The sequence below is a fragment of the Branchiostoma floridae genome, chromosome 2 (assembly GCF_000003815.2).
Source record: "Branchiostoma floridae strain S238N-H82 chromosome 2, Bfl_VNyyK, whole genome shotgun sequence".
NCBI classification, from domain to species: Eukaryota; Metazoa; Chordata; class Leptocardii; order Amphioxiformes; family Branchiostomatidae; genus Branchiostoma; species Branchiostoma floridae.
The window spans coordinates 25,950,896-25,965,250 of record NC_049980.1 but is presented as its reverse complement, the minus strand read 5'-3'; the positions used below and the strand labels follow the sequence as shown (position 1 = coordinate 25,965,250).

Below are 14,355 nucleotides of genomic sequence, written 5' to 3'. Positions count from 1 at the left end.
AAACTGAAGTACCAGGCCAAAGACGACACTGTCCTGGACGCGTCTGCCATAAACAATGCCACCAGATACACACAGTCTCCCACCGAGAACGACAGGTTCTCCCTGCCACCAGCGGCAATCCCCAACTTCAACTCACCAGCAGGGGGGGTCAACATTCCGTCCTTTGGCAGCACAGCACCGAGCACTTCCAACATTTCAAGTCAAGGTCAGTACTTCACTGGTAATGGTAGCCATTGGCTAGTTGGGCAGACCTGTCTGTATGTCTTTCATAGCTGAACAGCTAGGTATATAATCAATCAATACTACCATTATTCATATCTTATAGAAAAACGGTAACACTTTATATCCAACACTTACCCCTCTAAATTTTCGGACAAACTCCATCGACCGTGTTCACAGAATGACCCCTTCTATCTCCAGCAGTGACACCAGGTAGTTATGATATGAGCTTGATGTGTAACAAACTTTTATTATTCATATCTTTTAAGATGCTATTCCTAACAATGTTGTCATATTTCTGAACTGTAATTAAGTAATATTTTATTTTACAGGTGTGACCATATTTGTGGCCTTGTATGATTATGCGGCAAGGACTGAAGATGACCTGAGTTTTAAGAAGGGAGAGCAGCTACAGATTATCAACAACCAGTAAGTAGTTTAACTGATATCTCCTGAGCAGTAAACTAGATTTTCAACTAGCCCAATGCATAAAAAAAACACAGTGTCATCTGAATACTAGATTCAGCATTGTCTGGAGATGTTAGTTAGGAGAAGATTCTTCATTTCCTTGACTTGAGGGCCCCAATCAAGCTGATATCATTACTATCCTATCCAAAAAGATACCAGTTGAGAGTTAAGATATGGCAGTTTCTTATTATATCATACAGAAATGCCTGCAAAGCTGTTGCAATGTAAATATTCATAATGCTGTTTGCACTGGTGAAGTTGTTTAGATATTTACCTGATAGGCGATGCTTCTAAAAGCAAGCTTGCTGCTAAACTATTGATTGTTTCTGCCCACAGAGATGGGGACTGGTGGGAGGCCAGGTCATTAACTACATCACAGACAGGCTACATTCCCAGCAACTATGTTGCACCTGTGTCCAGCATCAATGCAGAAGAGTAAGAACCTTTTTTTTTGTTCATGTATTTATTCCTTTGTGAGAGATTATTTTTTCGTGATATTTCAGGTGGGTACCAGTACAGAAAATTCAGGTACAGGACCTGAACTTGGACGTAATTATCTGTGAAAACTTGTGAATGGGGCACACCCAAAACAACTGGTACCCACCCCTACTTGATATGGATTGTTAGGTTTAACAGTGTTACAATGATATTGCATAGTGTTCAATGTTATCTGTTTAAAATCAGTATTAATTCCCTGACTTTGATTCCAGCTGGTTCTTTGGAAAGATTGCACGAAAAGATGCAGAAAAGCTGCTGCTGGCACCAGGCAACGTCAGGGGGACGTTCCTGATACGGGAGAGTGAGACAACTGCAGGTGAGTTATGGAAGAGATATTTCTAAAGGCTTTATGCTAAAACATTGTTAGCTTCTATAGCCATTTAGTTTATCAGTGAAAAAAACATGAGTTAGTGTATAGACAGGGCAGTTGTTTGATAAACACTGCTACACAATAGCCACTGAACATGTACATTTGTACGTTGAAGAAAGAAATAGCTTCAAGCGAGACCTGTTTTTGCCAGGTTACATGTTTCACTGGCCATTCTTTCATTATGGAACACCCAAGTCCTCACCTACAAAACAGATGATAACAAATTAAGAAGACATGATGTTGTAATACATAGATACATTTAGCTTAGCTCCAATAAGGCAGCAGGTAACAGAACTCCGACATGTGCTGTGTTAACATAGCCAGTTTGTGTTGACTGCAGGTGGTTTCTCCCTGTCTGTGAGAGACTGGGATGAGACGAAGGGTGACAACGTGAAGCACTACAGGATCAGGAACCTGGACAGCGGAGGTTTCTACATCGCCAGCAGGACACAGTTCAAAACCTTACAGGAACTCGTACAGCACTACTCAGGTGGGTCAAGGGAAAATTAAACATGTCCTCAAAGATAAGCAATACAAAATGTGAAGTAATTCTCTTTTTAAGTCAAGGACTTACTTAAAGAACTACAGGTTTTGGTTATTTCCAAGAAGATTTATCGGGGACAAAGTCAGTATCCAAAGGGTTAAACAGTGTTGGCCCATAGGACACTGTTTAGCTGTTTGGATACTTTCTTTGCCCTCGGTGGATCTTCTTGGAGAGTAGGTCTTAGGTATGGATTAACATCAACCTGTGAAGCTGTTATGTGATGTCGGTCCCGCAACTCGAATGCCTAATTACAATGTATATGTTATTAGAGCTCGCGCCACAAAGTAATTTTGATTGTCTTATAATGTCATATCTATTGTACACTCTACCAGGTGATGTTAGGCATGACGCTGGCATTGTAGATGCTTTATTAAGTTTATAGCAGTGGTAGCTGTCCATTAATCCCACCTTCATCAGATGATTGACATACAGATATTTTTATACAGAGACGTCAGGTGGCCTGGCCTATCAGCTGGTGAAACCCTGCTCCAAGTCTATGCCCATCACCAAGGACCTCTCCCACCACACCAAGGATGCCTGGGAAATAGACAGGGAGTCCATCTCCCTGAAGGAGAAGCTGGGCCAGGGCAACTTTGGAGAGGTCTGGTTGGGTAAGTTGGTGCCTCATTGCATGATTCTTGACACTCTCATGGTAGGGCCTTGTCACTGTCTTGGAGGTCTCTTCTGCATCTTGCAGTCCATGGCCACAGTAGTGTTTAAAGAAAGCTCTTGAATGTAATTAGTTTTATTGTATAAATTAAAAGATATATCTGTAATTTTCCTAGCGCAAATAGTCACCACAGTGTACAAATGTCATCATTTTGATGTTAGGTGTATGTATGTTTTGACAGTTCATAATGGCAGAAAAGCATGGAAATAGCAAGACACTAGCCAGAAACTGCTTTGCAGGCAAAATGTAATTATAATATCCACCAAAGTCCCACCAAAAGTCTTGTGATATCCTTTAACCATAACACATTATTTCCCGGTTTCCCCTAGCCGTGTGGAACCATAGCACCAAGGTGGCAGTGAAGACCCTGAGGTCAGGCTCCATGTCTCCTCAGGCCTTCCTGGAGGAGGCCACCATCATGAAGAAACTGCGTCATGAGAAACTGGTGGCCCTGTACGCCGTCTGCACGGACAGGGAACCCATCTACATCATCACAGAGTACATGTGCAATGGCAGCTTGCTGGACTATATAGTCAAGGGAGACGGGCAGAAGTCTGGGCTGAAGGAGCTGGTGGACATGGGGGCTCAGGTCAGTGGCTCATCTCACACTAGCAATTATTACTTATCACAGTTGAACAAGTACACAGTTGGTACAAAAGAGATGAGGGTTAGAATGATTTAGGAGTTAGAAGCACCACTGCCCTGAAATGTAGTGCATTGCAATGACTTAAGCAGATATTAATGTCTAAACTGTCATCAAACACGTGCAAATTCACTGTGAATCAATTTTCCTTACATACAAATGTACTGTGCCTTTTGGAAAGAAAAGTTGTGACTCTCAGGAGACATGGTCATGCAATGTTTGAACAAAATATGTTATAAAACAGCCTTCTTTTATAGACAATATTTTATCAAAGACAACAGCCTTCTTTTATACATTTCTTCACCAGCTACTGTTTCTCTCCAACAGATTGCATTTGGCATGGCCTATATTGAAAGAATGAAGTACGTCCATCGAGACTTGCGAGCAGCCAATGTACTTGTAGGTGACGACAATAACTGCAAAATAGCAGACTTTGGCCTAGCTAGACTGATAGAGGACGACCTTTATAAGGCACAACAAGGTGGGTGTTTCACTAAAAACTTTCTGTTGTTGAGTTCTTTTCTGTGGACAGAAAACAAAGAGGTTTGTTAGGTTTGCCTGGAAGGTTATGTTTTTGGTCAAACTTTGTGTAGATACTGTTTTGCTATTCAGTCTTAAGGTTTACTGGTGGTCTTGTGGTTAGGGTTGTTGACTTTGAATCTAAGAATTCTGGGTTCAAATTACTAGCAGGCCTTAATGTGGATCAAATGTGGAGACATTGGTCATAGGCAGTCTGTACAAAACTGGTGTGTTACACCTAAAAGCTGCTTACTTTTTATGCAAAAACAAAACAAAACAGTTCTTATCCCAAATAGCAATTACTCAAGCTACTCGATATGATTTTGGAAACATTTCTTGTCTGTTATCCCCCCTGCAGGTGCTAAGTTTCCCATCAAATGGACGGCTCCAGAGGCAGCGCTGTACGGCAAGTTCACCATCAAGTCTGATGTCTGGTCCTTTGGGATCCTCCTGACAGAGCTGGTGACTCATGGCAAGATTCCATACCCTGGTAAGGTGTTGCTGTAGTAATACTACTACTACTAGTAATACTACCAACCTATGTCCTGCACTGTCTGCAAAATTGGAAATATTACAGCGTCATCATGATTTACTGTGTCAATTTGATAAAAGGACTAGAACTATTATATATAAGTAAGCAAGATGCGATTACTTGACAAAGGATGAATGCAGATTGGGTGGTGGATTGTTACACAGTATTAGACTGTATCTGTAGGTGTTTATTTGTAGGCATGAGCAACAAGGAGGTAATAGAGGAGGTGTCCAGGGGTTACCGCATGCCTCAAATCAGGGACTGTCCGGACTCGCTGTTCGAGCTGATGCAGCAGTGTTGGCACCGCGACCCGGAAGAGAGACCCACATTTGAGTACATAGGGTCTTTCCTTGACGACTATTTCACAGCCACAGAGCCAAACTACAAAGAGCCTGAGGCCATCTAGGTGCAGGTACCATGTGTCAATCAATGTCATGTCTCTGTGCTGGTGGCTGCTGGTGGGTGTGGTGGTTTCCATTGTTACACGTTCCTGTCAGCAGGTGATGGGCTGTCGCAGGCTTCTCGCACTATGATGTCGCCTCTGTCTGTGAAGACTGTAGTTCTAAGACATTAAAACTTGACTATTTTCCCTTGTGACAACAGGTTTCTAAATGTTCCCTCTCCTATAACGTCTGTGTAGCAGTGGGGTATCAGGGCTAACAAGAGATGTTAGCCAGAATATCATTTAGTATCTCAGTTCCTGCATTGTAGAATTTGTTTTGCAGGATGATGGAAAACTAAACAAGTTGACAGAAATTTGTGGGAGATAATGAGATATACAAATGTATTTATGGTCATAAATTTGTTAATAGTAGTTAAGTATTTTGTTGTTGTTGTTGTTGAAAGTAAGATTATCTACAAGGAAAGCCCATCACAAAGCTTACAATATACTTAAATCACATGTCCATTCCTACACCCTAAACCTGAGTGGGTTAGATGCTTTCAGCTGATGTAACTATTGCACACTGCCAGGTAACCTGATGTCATGCTATGTACATGTATTTATATTGTATGTCTGTTCTTTTATGCTATTATGTCACTCTGCCACTCAAGTGGTTTTGGTCAACTGTATGTCACAATTTCACCTTACTCACTATTTAGCTTTTGCAGGAAGATGTGGTTTATGTTTTATAGTCCAGGAGGAGATTCCTGAAAAAAATGTTTCGTAACCCACCCAGTACATAATTATTTCTCTATCATAGAATGATAGCTTGATGTCTCCTGATCATTTTAAGGTATGTTGTTCTGTGGTCCAGGTGGGACATCATGGTTCTAGGGCTCTTTATGCAAATTTCATTTCTAGGCCTCTTCTGAGAATTTCCTCCTGGACTATTAGAACTGCTCATGGATTTGTTTGTCACAGTTTCAAGCCGTCCCGACGTACAGCTGTGCATGTTGTTCTGACCGTGCCCTTTGTGTTGTTGTGCAGGGATGATGAACAGGGAGGTGTTGGATCAGGTGGAGAGGGGGTACAGGATGCCCCAGCCCCAGGGGTGCCCAGACTCGCTCTACAACCTCATGTTGCAGACTTGGGCTCGTGACGAGGAGACGCGGCCCACCTTCGAGTATCTCCACAACTTCTTAGACGACTACTTCACAGCTACGGAGCCCAACTACAGAGAGCCTGACTCAATCTAGACGGGGGGGTGCAATACTCTTTCTGTGTTGCAAGGTTGCGGGATATGGACAGGGTCTTCTGACTGGGGTGTTGACTCAAGTCAAATATGGGACATCTCTTTAGACCACTTTGCTAGCACCTTGGACCCAGTTTTTGTACTTCAATGCTGGTAACTGCCCTAGTACAGAGAGAGGACAACCACAAATGTGAGGGGGTTTTGTACAGAGATATGTTCCATCTTCCGATGGTGATGTGTACTTTGGTATACTGTCACACGGTACTCGAGATTGTTACAAGGTGATGAAAGTAAGATATACTTTGTCTGAACTTCTTCCAACTGATTGTAGTGGTGACCAATCTTAGTATATTTGTATTGGAAATTTATACTTGTTCTGATCAGAACATTGCCTTTAAAGCTTCACACCAATTTGCTTTCTGACACACAGTACTTACAGGGAAAAAGCCTAATTTTTGTGTGTCTGTGTCCTTTGTATGTACATTTACTGTTGCATGTATATTTTGTCTTAAATTGTGTGGACAAGCTCAGTTCTTGAGTCAAAACTAAAAATGCTTTCATATTGTCCTTAACATGTTGAATTAACGCTAATGTTGTAGTGTTATGTACTCACTAGACTTTACTATGGCATTTATTTCAACACATAATTGTCATCCCAAAATGCTGTAGTTCCCCAATGTGGCGGTTCCTGGTTATCTTTATGATTATCTTCAGCATTTGGTGACCGGATATCCCAGCTTAGACCTTTTTATGTCAGATCTTTAGGATAAAGTGTTGTTGTTTTTACTGTCTGCTTTGTGTCATAAAGACCAGGTCTTTGAACTGTGCAAAATATAATCACTGAGAAGTTGTTGTGGGGTTTGTATTACCAGTGTTTTTCACGATGTGGACAAGAATGAAACTCTGTGCAATGCAGTCAAAAGTTTGACTGGTATACAACTGTGCAGGGAAAGGCATATTTTCATACAACTGAAAGGAATATTGTGTATTTTGATTGCCTTAAGAAGTAGATTGTTGTAGGAATGTGTACAAAATGGAAGCACAACAGTAATAACCAGTGAAAGAACAGTGAATTAGTTAGGGTTCCTAGTGACGATGAGACTCAGACCAAGCTTAAACCTCTGGGTTACAAGACTATTTTATACCACATGTATAGCTAGAAATTTTCTAACAAGTCTTAGGGAAAGGAAGCAGACTGGATGGTCTTTAAAGTCTAGCATATTGTTTGTGGAGGGGAGTTTATGATATGTGGTGGTAATGGATAAAGTTTCTCTTTGTGCATGACCAGAATTATTGAATATGTGTGGAAATGTTATGACCATGTGGAACTTAGCTCAGCTCGCATGCATTCAGTGGCTTTCTTTGTAGGTAAGCCTTAGTAGGGTTCTTTTCAAGTGAGGTGCTGCTGAGGTATTGGAAAGTCTGCATGAAGATAATGTTGACATTTTGTTGTGGTACTCGACCCCAAGTCCCCAATAACCCAGCCAAAAGAAAAGTTTTGGGGACCTAGAATCATTTTCACAGTCTAGACGTGCACTCAGAACCTTTTCAGTTCAGTCACCTATTAAACTGTAAATGAGATAATCTCCCCTTTAAAGAGTTCAGAAAAACAATGTTACAGCTTTTCTATACATCGGATTCTGTTTGCACTGAGAGTCCTTTCAGAAAGGGAAGGATGTTTGTACATTTGTAGATGGGCAATGAAAGTCTCCCTGGCTTTGACTAAAACAAAAGGTATCACAAGTGTATCCAGCTAAACGTCCTGTTTACTTACTGTTTAAATTTAGAATTCAATGGATATGTCTGTGTACTAAACCACATGTAGACCTTACATACTAGTAGCCTTAAGAACTTGCAAGGCACTTGTAAATCCAGTTGGCCGTTTTCCTCCTTCTGAGGTCATTTATGCATGTACATCTTCCTCTGTCGGGTGATTTCATCCCATCTTGTTTCTGTCAACTTTATATCCAGGCTGGTTATGTACATAGTTTTGACATTAGGTAACTTAGTTAACAATGCCTGTGAACTAAGCTGTGTATGTTTTGTACTCAACATTCTGATATTTCTCCATGAGTAGCTACTCCTTGCAATTGATAGGGAACACTTTCTATTTGTCTAAAACTAGACTAAAGCTACGTAACTTCACTGTATATAGTCTTAACTGCCATGAGGTTAGAATTCAGAAGAGAACTGACTGTACATGTAGGTATAATGATATCTGGTAGTGTAAGACTACATTTGTAGATATGTCTCCGTTTTTCTTTGTCAAGAGACATATTTGATCACATACACGTCATGAGGACTGGTGGATATGTAAAAGTATGAGATGTGGGAACATTGCAATGTTTGTGGTGCTGACAGGGTTACTTTATAACAACATGGAGACATTAGGTTGACAGGTGCAATGTTATTGGAGTTAACTGATTAGTTATGGTAGTTAATAAATCATTTTATAGGCTACATCTTCAATTCAAGGCTGTTACAGGCAGCAGTACATAAGCTGCAAAGTAAGGAGTCACTACACCTCAGATAATGGTACATGTATTTATCAAAGTCAACCATGTAACAGAACTGGATTAATCTTCTTTTTCTAACAATAAAAAAAAAAGAAGTGTTCATTTATGTGTTCATTGAGTGATGACTGTGTCCATGCCCTATGCCAGATGTGCGTTATGGCCAAATAGCAGTTATTCAAGCAACTGGATATGATTTTGGAAATGGTCTGATGCTTCAGATAGCATCCACTATCTTTTGTCTGTGACATTGTTCCCCACTTGCTTGAGTGCTGATATTTAGCATATCTTATCACTTTATCGGCATATCTATGTCATATGGCTAAAATGTGGATAAAAACTCAAAAAGAATTGAGCAGAAGAAAATTCGACAAAGTTTGTCATCTATTTTGCTTGACTCGTGTGTGCTGACACTCTACATGCTTGGTAATGACTGCTTACTAACGCCATCTAGCATGTTGCTTTAAAACTGCAGCTATGGCCAGGATGGTGTATTCAGCACCATGGCCGCCACCAGTCTCTGCTTTCTCCCTTTTCCTCACCAAAGATTACAATGACTTCTTACTTGCAATCTAAATCTTATTTCATAATATTCAGAAAGTACAGTACGCAATAAACTATGAACAACAAAATAATATGCAATGAATAAACAGAAAGAATCACTAAGCTAAACCAGTTTTGCCTAACAGATTTATTCCGATGAAACCAGTAAGTGTCTTGTACAGATACAACATGTACTGGGCAGCCTGGCGGATTAAAACTTCATTCAAAACAGGTTGTTAAATTTCTTTCCTTTTTTGAAACCAACTACTCTTTAATTTCGCAACTGTCCACGTCTTTTCCGCACATTAGTGGCACATTCTTTTGTGACAGCATTTCCCATCACTTATTGAACAAAGTTGAGTCACAAGAACATTTCTTACCCCAGTAGTCGATTTGCACAACATAGAAGATGTTCCATATACCAATGTATATTGATTTTTAACTTTGTTGAAGAGGCTTGATTATTCTATACCCATAATAACCACAACAAATAAATAAATAATTTGTCACCAAAGCTTAGAAGAGGTGTACTCAGCTGAATACAGATCTGAACATTTGTGTGTGATTTGAGCTCTGTATATGTGTTTAGTATATGAATCAGTCACTAGGTTTGTTATCTACATATGTTACAGTCACTGCTATATGACTCTAAATGATCAAAGGTTGCAGTTTTAGTGTGTTACAAACTATATGACAGTACATAAATGTTGCACTCTCCAATGGCCCCTTAAGCAAAACTTAAGTCACATACAATTTTCTGTTGTTAGACACAAAAGGCAGTTCAGGCTGAAAAACACAATGTGCTGACAGCATTTCTGAAAGAGTTAATAATAGAGCCTTCCCCAAAACAATTTTAATCACTATTTTCTCATTCTAACCAAGGACGTTGAATAACCCTTATTCAACCTCCTTGTTCTAACCAATTGTCAATATGGGCACATTTGTCAAACATACAGGTCTGCGATTTCTGTATTTTCAGATGTATATAATATCCTTATCTTCATGGTTAGAGTTACATCTTTGGCTACTTCACCACCTGAATCATAAATATTGATGTAATTTACCAGGTCCCTACACAATCTCCTTGTGCCTTTTCTTATACACGTAGCACATCATAACTGCAATTCAGAGCAGTTAAATAACACAATGATACAACATGTATGCAAGTATAAGTAGTACCTACATGTAAGCAAGCACATACGTACATGTGCAGTATTTTCAGTAGGTATTATGTGACAACATTCCTTTCCTTTCCTGTTCATACAGTCAGGTACTTTTTTTCTTCTTAAGTCATGATCAAACTCACTTTTAATTAAAAACCGTATATCCTTCATCTTTATAGGTTTCATTTTGCCCTAGTGTATACCTGTATATGATGATGTATACCTGCATACGACCCCCCCCCCCCCATACAAAAAACCTATTAAGAATTCTGGACATTTCTGGGACACGATTTCGATCTGAATAAATTTCCAAAGCCTCCCCATGTCCTGATGTTTGCACTTGTTACCGACACAGATTAGTAGAACACAGATAAAGCCTAATCTTTTGCTTTTGGTTCCCATGTTATGCACCACAGACCACCCATAACACTGGTGCATGTACATTGTACGTATGCTTCACCTTCCCTATGCCCTGAATACCACTTAATGACTTACAAAAATTAAATTAATGACAAATTATCATATTACATCAAATACAAGCAGGATTTCATTACTTTTAAGACATATAGACAACACAATAATTAATACACAGTTACCTAACATTATTTCTTTGTGCCTATGATCTATTTGTGATACACAAAACAAGAAGAGCCCAAGGTAATTTCTGTCAAATACTGTAAATGCATTTAAGTTTGCGGGGATTTAATGTTGCGGTAGCGGGAAAAAGGACTTTTGCGAGGTGGTTTTAAGTCCGTGGGAGCACCATGCACTGCAGTCTCTTACTGGCATGGAAAAATGTTCACGGTGGTTTTAAGTTTACGGTAAAGCAGCCACTGCGAAAACCGCGAACATTAAACCACCGCGAAAGTTTCTGCATTTACAGTATGGCAGTACAATGATAAAATCCTATGTCTATTAACAAGAGTGCATGAAATGGTTAAAGTTCTATTTTGTCTAGACAGCATTTAATTGTTACCTCCAATGACAACATAACAGGAAAAGACACCGTACTTTGATACAGCAACATTGATAGATATATACACAGAAAGGAACTCTATCAAACATCTATCAAGCACGAGTGGCTCATCAAGGAACCTTAAAAGACACATTTTCCTATTCAAGCATCAAATCACAGACATCCACTATTTACCTATACTTGCACTTAAAAGGGGTGGAGGAGGGCTCCACACTAGAATTGCAGTCTCTATCCAGACCTCTCTTTGGGTTAAAAAAAGATATAGAGGAAATTGGCCCAAATAGCATAGCTGTGCAAGTATAGCAAGCCAACTCCTCTTGCAAAATATCATACCTATTCTAGCAAATTTCTGCTATTCTAACAGCCCACAGAGAGGCCTGGGTAGAGACTACATAGTAAGATTGGCTGGTGCACGTTCCTCCTGCAGTACCAGCAACTAGTACAAGAGGACTCTCTTCTCCACCGGCTTCCTGCAGATGGGGCACTCGGTCATCCTGTCCCCACACAACTGGCAGGTCCCGTGGCCGCACAGGAAGATCATGTTCTTCAGCCGGTCCAGACACACAGGGCACATGGTCTGCACAACAACAGTGACACAACAAATTCACTTTTATGCTGGGTTTTAGTTTAGTATACAACTGTACATGGCGAACAACCCCCAACCTTCATACATCCTATATATATCTACTGATGAGACAAAGATATAAAGCCTGGTACTTTTACAGTGAAGGATATACAATATCTATAGGGTCAAAGGTAAGTTCAGTGATCCAAAAAAAACAATGCTGTTTCTGTATGTTCCATCTATAAATGATTATGCTGCCTTGTATCTTTAGTCCGCTCTTGAAGGTCGCTACCTTGGCAGGTAGCAACCTTCCAGAGAGACTAAAGCAAACAAGGCTGGAATCCAGGCTACTTTAATCTGGCCAAGGCCATATAGCATGTGAGTAAGGCCTTGGATTTACCTGGTACCTATTTTAGCTAGATCCTGCAGCTTGAGTTTGGGACATAGGTGGATCCTTCTACCCTAATGGATGTACTTCAACAGAGAAAATCTGAGTAAAAATGCTTGTTTTGATTTCCTTGGATCTGCTCATGCACACTAATATGTGGATGCTGCCCTGACATTACTTTTCATTAGTGCAACCAACGGCAGCAAAAAGTAGCAGGGGCCACTGTTATCTTTGGTACACTCTTTTACAAATAGACTATGCTGCCTAGATATATGTAGCCTCACCTGATCCTTGATATCTTGCAGCTGCTGCTGCAGCTTCTGAATGTCAGCATTGTTTGTTGCCTGCCCTCCAGCCTGCACCTGGTTCTGGGACTTCTCCATCGGGGCTGAGGGAATACAACATCACATGTACATTACATACCTACCATGTACATTACATACCTACTGGTATTGTAGAATCAGAACAATCATACATTAAACTTTCAGAAAGAAAAAAAATTGGTGGTATTTGAACTCTAGCATACTGTATCTGATCCAACTTGTCAACCAGTATGGAGACTTGATTTGTGTGAATAGACAAAATGTCAATTCTAACTATTGTCTTTACTACTACAATGTGCACAGTTCTTAATATCAAATTAGGTCTTAAGATTTATTATATTCTACTTTAAATATATTGAACTGACTTTCATAAATGTTTTCAATCATTGTTCAGTGGTAACACTGCAATTCAAATAATGTTATCTTCTAATTCTATCTTATATCTAAAAATATTGACACAAGTGAGGATATGATGACCACCAGTATTCCCTTTCCATCAGAAAAATTGCATGTGACTTACGTTTCCCTCCACAGCACACGATAAATGGCACCATCTTGTCTATGTTAGATCTGCACTGCACACATTTCTTCATAAGGCTGGCACAATCTGCACAAGAAGAAAAATATTTCAACATGTCACCATCTTTGCAATACGTTTCTAGTAATCTCCTTCACATGTCTTTCAAAACGTCATAAACTTCAGGAATTGTGCTAATCTTGATTGAAAGTATGAACAATATGATTGTTAATTGTAATCTCCCTCATATATCATAACATGTGCAAAGGTGCTTATCAGTAGAAGCTTCACCAGAGCTCCAGCAAAGAGTGCTTTTACCCTGTAACATATTTTGCTCTGGACAACTACTCAGCTTCAATATGTCTACAGGTGCTGCATCAGTCGTTGCTTACTGGGTAATGCTAGAAAATGTTTTACAGTAGAAGCCGCCAGCGTATTCCGTGCAATTATCCGGCTGGTGCAATAATGCAAAGTAATCCGGCTGGACCGCACTGGTTTGGGACTTTGGGATTCCGTGCAGTAAACAGAAGTGTGTGTTAATCCGTTGTGCATATAACTGGCTTCTACTGCATTACATGGATTCTGTAGAAAACTTACTGTCACAGGCACATATATGCAGGCAGGGCTCAAACAGGACTGATGCCTTCTTGTCGGAACACACAACACACTCTTCAACCTGGAACGATAAAATACACAACATGAGAAAACATCTAGGACAGTAGTTTACACTTAACTTTGAGAGTACCCACACTACAAAGGGTCGGAATCCCTGTCATCCATAAGTCTATGCTAGCTCTATTGTAGGGAGTTGAGGCAAACATCTTTTGCACTGTATTCTGTAAAGATAATAGCTGCACATTGAAGTTCAAAAGTATAATGTACAGAGATATTTTAGTTAGTTTTAGTCAAGGCCTGATCATAAGGCAAGATAGCTATAGGTAAAATCCCTGGAGAACAGTACCTTAGTTCTGGACTGTACTGGTTCCTTACATATCAGGCACTTCTTTACACGAGGCGAGCAGAGTGAGCAGGTTGCGATGTGTCCGCACGGCCCAAACAGCGTGTCCCTCTTCATGTCTGAACACACCATGCACTCCTCCAGAGCCTCCTCATCGTTATGGATGGACCCACCGTGGAGGGGCTGCATCGGGGGGCTGAGGGGCAATGTTTTCTGTTAACACTTGTCAAGCATTCATACTTGTTCATGTACAGGACCTTGCTTTGCTTATCATTTCTTTTTCCTACAACTTCCTGATACAATGCCTACATT

General features: G+C 40.2%; 2 protein-coding genes across 13 annotated transcripts in view; one reads left to right on the top strand and one right to left on the bottom strand.

Annotated features, from left to right (window-relative positions):
• The window catches only part of LOC118403854 (tyrosine-protein kinase Fyn-like), a gene marked incomplete in the record, with an annotated part of 13,043 nt that extends 4,328 nt beyond the window's left edge, over window positions 1-8,715 (top strand). The window contains 10 exon segments of the mRNA XM_035802718.1: window positions 4-205; window positions 552-648; window positions 1,024-1,122; window positions 1,398-1,501; window positions 1,896-2,045; window positions 2,546-2,710; window positions 3,099-3,358; window positions 3,740-3,893; window positions 4,290-4,421; window positions 5,893-8,715. Of these exon segments, the coding sequence (XP_035658611.1) occupies window positions 4-205; window positions 552-648; window positions 1,024-1,122; window positions 1,398-1,501; window positions 1,896-2,045; window positions 2,546-2,710; window positions 3,099-3,358; window positions 3,740-3,893; window positions 4,290-4,421; window positions 5,893-6,101 (1,572 nt within the window).
• A 567-nt stretch (window positions 8,716-9,282) lies between these two features.
• LOC118403769 (E3 ubiquitin-protein ligase MIB1-like) overlaps window positions 9,283-14,355 on the bottom strand; it is a 47,494-nt gene continuing 42,421 nt past the window's right edge. For 10 of the 12 annotated variants that reach the window (XM_035802573.1, XM_035802592.1, XM_035802600.1 and 7 more), the window contains exons 18-22: window positions 14,047-14,239; window positions 13,683-13,761; window positions 13,089-13,175; window positions 12,530-12,633; window positions 9,283-11,869 (exon numbers count right to left, since the gene is read on the bottom strand). In XM_035802573.1, the coding sequence (XP_035658466.1) occupies window positions 11,729-11,869; window positions 12,530-12,633; window positions 13,089-13,175; window positions 13,683-13,761; window positions 14,047-14,239 (604 nt within the window). In that variant the 3' untranslated portion in view covers window positions 9,283-11,728. The remainder of the gene's footprint in view (window positions 11,870-12,529; window positions 12,634-13,088; window positions 13,176-13,682; window positions 13,762-14,046; window positions 14,240-14,355) is intronic. The other 2 variants (XM_035802625.1, XM_035802645.1) reach the window with 1 other exon arrangement.